The sequence below is a fragment of the Arachis duranensis genome, chromosome 9 (assembly GCF_000817695.3).
Source record: "Arachis duranensis cultivar V14167 chromosome 9, aradu.V14167.gnm2.J7QH, whole genome shotgun sequence".
Classification (NCBI taxonomy): Eukaryota; Viridiplantae; Streptophyta; class Magnoliopsida; order Fabales; family Fabaceae; genus Arachis; species Arachis duranensis.
This window is the reverse complement of record NC_029780.3, coordinates 3,998,653-4,006,065: the sequence shown is the minus strand read 5'-3', so window position 1 is coordinate 4,006,065 and position 7,413 is coordinate 3,998,653. Positions and strand designations below refer to the sequence as shown.

Sequence of the window (7,413 nt, the reverse complement as noted above, 5' to 3'; positions counted from 1 at the left end):
GAGTATATTAGAGATTGTAGATAGATATACAGTAGTATATTGGGATACTAACATTCAGTTTTGGCAAACGAAAAGAGTCAGATGAGCAATACATCGAAAAAATATCGTTTAGTCATGCAGTATTAGGTTCTGGTATAATTTTTCTTCTTTCAACTCAATTATTAGATAAATTGTTACAATAATCTACCTTGAGAGATATAAGATAATAACTGAATATAACAGTTCTTGTTATAATAAAATTTCTAAGGACTCCATGTGTCCATCACATATACTTAATTAAAATGCAGACACAACAAGACAACATAGCTAAGAAATTAAATACATTATTACAACAAAATAAACTTAAAATGCACCACAATTTTCAAGCTATTTTATTTCTAGTACAAGTATTAATTATCATAACCTATCTAGCTGATGGAGTCATATCAGTACTAATTAAATTCACACTGAACTGTTCAACTAAATCTTCATTTTGAAGGTCACAAATATTACGTTTTCGGGCTAACTCTGCAGCCAAACAGTCCTTCAACTGTGTCACTATATCTCTCATGTATGGCCTTTGCACCGAAGTGGCAGATACAGAGGCCATTGCTATTTCAACCGCTTTCCATGCAGAGTTATTGTCAAAATCTCCTTGTAACCTTGAGTCAACAACTTTTGTTATATCCCCTTCAGCAATCATTGAATTAACCCGTTCAATTATATGATGAGTTGTGTCTTCCTTTATTATTATCACCGGTTGACCTGTAATTATCCTTAAAAGAACAACTCCAAAACTATACACATCACTTTTTTCTGTTAATCTATTTGATGTTGTGTACCTAATACGACAAATCAAATAATAAGTTGGTTAGTTAATTTTTCGTTATCACTTATCAAAATGTCTTTCATCAATAATCGAAATGATTATGGATAATTAATCATATAATTGAAATTAAACACATACTCAGGATCTAGGTAGCCTGGAGTTCCGGCCACATTGGTTGACACATGTGTATCGCCTTCAGCCGCAAAACATTTGGATAATCCAAAATCAGCCAGTTTGGCATGGAAGTTTTCATTTAATAGAATATTTGGACATTTCACATCTCTGTGAATTATAGGTGGCTTACAACCATTATGCAGATATTCCAATCCTGAATTTAAATTTCAATCATGCATGAATAGTTAAGAACTAAAATTTGATAAAGAATTTTGCATGTGTTTGTTTCTTTTTTCTCTTGATTACCTTGGGCTGCATCTACTGCTATTCGAAGTCTATCTTCCCAGTTCAAAGACTTTCCCCTATTGTTTTTTCCTGTTAGATGGAAAGAAAAAAAAAGTAAGAAATATAATATTCTTAGACTTAGTTATATTGTATTTTAAAGTAATAGAATATTTTTAATTAAAATCTTTTAAAAAATATAAGATCAGTAAAATTTTAGATTATAGGTTTAGTAAAATTACAGGGACTTTGAGAAGATTAATTCAATTAAAGTAAAAATAATTATGATTGTACCTGAAAGATGTTCATCTAAATCTCCATTTTTCATGTATTCATAGATGAGTCCTATGTTAGTTTCTTCGTTGCAATAACCAATAAGAGAAGTCAGATTTCGGTGATGCACCCTCATTAGAAGCTTAACCTGTCATTCCAAAGCCATTTTTTTTTTGTTTTGGTCAAACATAGCAACAAATTTTGATTGAGATTTCTTTCACTTAATTTATTCTATTTATCCATATTTTGAGTTGAGCACTTGCCTCTGCAATAAATTGTTGATATCCTTGCACTGATGATAATGAAAGCATCTTAACAGCCACTTCAATGTCCTCAATAAAGCCATAGTAAACTGTTCCGAACCCACCTCTGCCAAGAATCCTATCAAAATTGTTGGTCATCTTAACCACTTCATTAAATGAATACTCTCGTTGCTTAGTTTCCAATTCTGACTCCTTAATTGGATTATGACGCCTCCCAAGCACAAAGTTGTTAGCAGCATCTGATTTTCACGAAAATTTTAAGTTATTCGCAGAATCGCAGAATCAAAACTCGTACAATCAACCAAACTTATTTAATCTGTTTCATAATATATAATATTCTTTATATTCATAAGATTGTATAAGACAGTTAGCAGCAGTTACCATATGTCTTTCTTCGGCGAAAGATTATAACTGCTGCAATCCCTAGAAGCAGCAATATCCCTGCAATTGATGCTACCACTGTAATTACTGCATTATTCTTTTTCTTTCTTGTAGCAGTTGTTTGCAGGGTGCATGAAGTTATTCCACATAGAAGATTTGGATTTTGCCCCACACTAGAATAAGCATTGAGAGGACAACAAAGTTAAAGCAAGGTTATTATTAATGTATTCGGTTACAACTTGTAATCTGGAAATTGTGAGAGTAATTAACTAACTATTATTAGAAGACTCAAATAAAAGAAAAAGCTAGTTCAAGACATCATTTTCTAATATTAAGTAGTAGTATGATACAGAACCAAGATAATATACTATTGATTCTTGGTTTTAAGTATGTATCAAGGATAATATATACCTCAAGGTTAATCGACCATCACTTTGTTTTTGAAGGAGTTCATTTGAAACTGAACCTGTAAGGTTGTTGTTTGCCAAGTTTCTGCAAAAGCACAAGACAAATATGACATAGATCCTTATCGAATTTTATAAGCTATAAAAAATCAGAGGAGTGCTGGGGGCAGCAACTTTTATGTTTTGTAACCATTAATTGGCTATCAATAGTATTTTTAATGGTGTGAGATTACATTAAATGGTAGGAGATCATTCACTTTTCTTTTGATAGTTAAGTGCTGGCCACAAAACACAAAAATTGATGGCCCCTAGACTTTTCCAAAAAAATCACGTGGACTTACAAGTATTCTAGTGATTGCAGTTGCGCCAAAAAATTAGGTATATTCCCACTTAAACCATTGTCTGATAAATCTCTGAGAGGGGATTTCAAATGCACAGTTACAATCCAAAAGGAGAAAATTAAAAGATAATCAAATCATTGGGTCCATAAGTCCATTATTTATACGTGATCAAATGAGATAAGATAGATACTCACAAGGACTTTAACATAGTAAGCTTGGAGATATCAGTCGGTATATGTCCGGTGAGTCCACTTGAAGACAAATTCCTTTATATATTATTCCATTTTCAAAAAATATAATTATTTCAATAATGAAATTATGCAATTAAACGGTTAATAGTTTTCTAATTTAGGTGTTATTTAATGAATGATAAGCTTACAAGGATGTGATTCTTAGAAAGCCATCAATAGTGCTACAGTCTACACCTTGCCATTTGTATGCATCGGGAAGACATGGATCTCCTTGCCAGTTTCTACTGTCCACCCTATAAGCCATCTTGATGTTTGTGACTGCATCCGCTGGTGTATATATATAAATATATTCATCATATTCTAGAGTACTGAGTACGCATGCAAGAAGCAAGCTAATTAAGTTTAGACAAAATTAAATAGCAGCATAGTATACCGTCGTCTTTGTCGGTTCCTGACTGTGATGAGAAATTTTTTGCTAAATAAATCTCAAGAGCACTGATAATGGGTGGAAGGGTAGAATATTCTGTCCGGATAAGTGAAATGCGACACTGTTTGCATCCAGAGGAAAGTCCTCTAACATGTTTGGTGTATACTTTTCCGTATTTGAGTGATTCAAGTGTATTCCAAGTCTCACCATCCATGTTGATATTGAATGATCTTGTATGATCTGCACCCAACTGCTGAAGCTCCGTGAAGTGTAGGTAGAAATAGTATTGGTGCTGAGTTTTATTGTCATCATTGTCCCAATGGAAATCTAATGAGGCAGTAGCATTTATTGATGTGGCTGCAGTCTTCAACACAACTGCCGGTGGTTTAAAGTTATCCTGATCAAGGGCATCATTGCTATGGTTGCTGCTTATTAGTCTCCACTTGTTTTCCCAATAAGGCTCCCATATCCGGTCATAGGGATCATCTTGATACCTGTAAACCAACATAACATTTGTTCCCATCACTTATACAATAATAACAACAATTTAATATTCATGTTTAAAAATTAAAATAATTTTTTTTAAGTCCCTAATATTGTGGGGTCCGTTAACAGAATTAACTTGGGACGACATTGAGACGATTTTGAAACGTTAGGAACAAAAACGATACATAAAAATAAATTTTAATTTTATCCTTCAATGATACCAATTTTTTACTGTATACAGTTATTCAATTATTTTTTAATCACGTCTATATAAATTACACTTAATCGCATTACTTTCATTCTAGATAAATTTATTTGTTTATAATTTTACTTTTAAATATTTTTACTCTTAAACATCGAAGAATTTCGATAAATTAAAGACAAATGGTACAAGTTATACTTTATTGTATATATATATATTTTTTCGCAAGTTTATGTACTAATCATTTTACAAATATTTCATGAGGAGTAAAAATATTTAAAAGTAAAATTATAAAAAATAAATTTATTTAGAATAAAAGTAATGTGATTAAGTTTAATTTATTTAGATGTGGTTAAAAAATATTTGAATAACTATGTACTGTAAAAAATTAATATTATTAAAGGATAAAATTAAAATTTATTTGTATGTATGTATCATTTTTGTCTCCCAATATTTTCATCCTATTTAAGTCTCTAACTTTTTAAAATCGTCTCAATTTTATCCCACCGTTAATTCTGTTAACAGATTCCTAATAGTAGGATAACAGCCAATTTTAAAACCTTAGGAACTTAGATAGGATGATTTAAATGTTCGGGATAATTTTGAGACTTATCCCAAACGTTAGAGACAAAAATGATACTTTACTCTTAATTATTCTTATAATCAATAGTTGCTCAAGTTTTTTTTTCCAATTTTATTTTTAACTAGCAGCATTACTCTCATAAATTTTTCGTAAAAATGAAAAAAATATTTTCAAAATCAAAATTACATAAAATCGGGTATAAATTAATTTATATTTATTAAAAATTAAGTTAATTTGATAAAATTATATAAATAATTTAATAAATTATTTTCTTGAATATTTTATGCAATTTTATTAAATTAATTTAATTCTTAACAAATATTAAATTGACTTATATTTCTATGATTAATTTTTTTTACTAAAATAAAAATAATAATTTATTTTACTCTAGAATAAAATCATGCATGTAACAATGTCAAAAAACTTAAAAACTATATAGATATGGACATGATTTGATTGTTGCTTTATTTCAATTACGTACTGATGCTTCAATTTACTTTTTCTTTTATTTAAAAACTTTAATCTCAATAATTCCAATATCTAGACACATCAGCTCAGCATATCTTCCTTTTTAATAAAGTANCAAAAATAATAAATTTTAATAATATTTTAATATTCATCTAAAAAAGGAGGTAACTATGTTATGGTGAAAATAATATAATTTTTATATTTATTTAAATAAAAAAATAGCAGCTGGCCTGTCTGCCTGTCTCCTTCTCTTTTCTCCTCTAGAAAAAAAAACACCGCCACCACCCTACACTGCCACCGCTCTTTCCACCTACACCACACCATTTCCTTCTCCCTACGCTCCCCATCATCATTTCCTCCCTATTCTCTTTTAAGTTTGCCATTGCTGCCACCAAACTCTCTAGTCTCTACCAACTCTCTCTCTTCTTCTTCTCCCCCTCCTAGAAACAACAACAATAACACTTGTCGCAGTCGTTGTTACCACCACTGCACCACTAGCCCCGACAGTCATGCCCTGCTCAAACCAAATCTAGTTCCTTGCACCAGATCGCAAATCATAATGACGATGGCACTGGCAAATAATGGTGCAAGAGGCAGAAAAGTGAATGAGCTGTGTGTTGCGGGGGATGAATATTGATACGGCCATAAAAATTGTATATGGTGGTGGCCGCGGTAGTAATGATAAAGAAGAGATAAATGGTAACTTTTTTCTTAAAAAATGGTAACTTTTTGAGTAAATGGTAACTTTTTATTAAAAAGTGTGAAAATTCACTGCAATCAATTTTACGTAGATTTAATAATTAAAAACGGTTAAATAATTTGTTTGATTTGACTAAATTTTTATTTAACTACTCGTCGTTATTAATTTTATGTAAAATTAACTGTAATTGAGTTTTTACCGTTAAAAAATTATAAATAGAAAGAATTAAAATTTAATTTAAATAATAAAAATAAAATTAAACCAAATTAAATTTTTAAATAATATTAAAACTTTTTATATATATTAAGAACAAAATGTATATATAATTTATGAATTTGAATCCTCTAAAATTGTATTGTCACTTTAGAAAAAAAAAGTTTATTATTAATCACCATTAAATTAAGATAATAGGACTCACAATAATAAATATTACAAATTTAAAAGTGATTAAAATATTATTTTACTATTTTACTAACATTGTTATTTTAGAGTTTCTTTTTCCATAATTTATTATTCATCTATTGATATACATGAGATTGATACATGTGTATATACACAAAAGAGTCCTCTGTTTTCTTTTTATTTTAGTGTGTTTTATTCTGTGAACACAGGATGAGTTTTCCAACCGATGTAACAACTAATTAATAAGTCTCTATTACCATTAAGTGTTGAAATATGAATCTATCAGTTATATTAAAAAAAAAAAAAGAAAACAAAAGGACTCACCTGTATATTAAGTTGGTGATAGAACTAAAATACAACCTTCGGAATCGTGCCAATCGTGTAGATGAGTCTATAGTGCGATAAGTAGTGTCGAGATTGCCCAAAACCCTCATTTCTATAACTGAAATGAATGGTGTCCCTGTGCCTTTGTTAACCAAGCAGATATGGATATAATCCAGCGACAGAGTGTGGATGATCTCATAGTTTATGCTGACTGAAGAATTTGTGAATTTTACCGTCTCCCAGAAATGAACTCCAAGATAAAGATCAAACTCTGGAAGCTTATTAAGACCATCATAGTTTCCATACAAAAAACTAGCTCTGATTAAATATCTAGTAACACTTGTTACGTTTATTCTGTAACAATTTCTTATTCCATTAGGAAAACTCCGAAGGTAATTAAAATATTGTGGATGAGTAGTCTTATCTTGGGATGACACAGTTTTACTCACACCAGAATCAATGAAATTAGCATCTGAAATGTAATTGATTCCCGTGTTCTTCTCCGTGTAATTGGAATTTTCAGGTAATCCACAATCTATGCTAATAAATCCTGATAATTAATCGAAACCATTAATTAAACTATATATTAAATTAAAGAAATTGTGAAACTTAAAAGTGAAAATGACTTCTTCAAATTTTAGTAAGTAATCGAACCTGATTGATCCTGGCCTTGGACCGTTGCTATGAAAGAAAGAGCTCCAAGCAATAGAAAAACAGAATTTGCGATCATCTTTGCCATTGCATGCATATCCTATTTTGTTTGG

The 7,413-nt window shown here is 30.2% G+C and overlaps 1 protein-coding gene across 1 annotated transcript; it reads right to left on the bottom strand.

Annotated features, from left to right (window-relative positions):
- Window positions 1–317: 317 nt before the first annotated feature.
- Window positions 318–7,413, bottom strand: LOC107464153 (probable LRR receptor-like serine/threonine-protein kinase At1g05700). Its single transcript, XM_016083068.3, has 13 exons — window positions 7,304–7,413; window positions 6,650–7,199; window positions 3,491–3,978; window positions 3,246–3,384; window positions 3,061–3,132; window positions 2,867–2,938; window positions 2,533–2,613; window positions 2,122–2,294; window positions 1,741–1,979; window positions 1,499–1,625; window positions 1,229–1,297; window positions 947–1,136; window positions 318–821 (listed from the first exon to the last, which is right to left on the bottom strand). The coding sequence occupies exons 1-13, from the start codon at window positions 7,386–7,388 to the stop codon at window positions 404–406; spliced, it is 2,703 nt and encodes a 900-aa protein (XP_015938554.2). The 5' UTR covers window positions 7,389–7,413; the 3' UTR covers window positions 318–403.

Excerpts from the sequence above, each read along its gene's own strand:
- LOC107464153 (XM_016083068.3), bottom strand. The coding sequence starts at position 7,388 with ATGGCAAAGATGATCGCAAATTCTGTTTTTCTATTGCTTGGAGCTCTT. Across the intron at positions 3,979-6,649 it reads ATCACCAACTTAATATACAG|GTATCAAGATGATCCCTATG; the intron begins GTGAGTCCTTTT and ends GTTGGTTTACAG. Across the intron at positions 2,939-3,060 it reads CTTACTATGTTAAAGTCCTT|AGATTTATCAGACAATGGTT; the intron begins GTGAGTATCTAT and ends ATCCCCTCTCAG.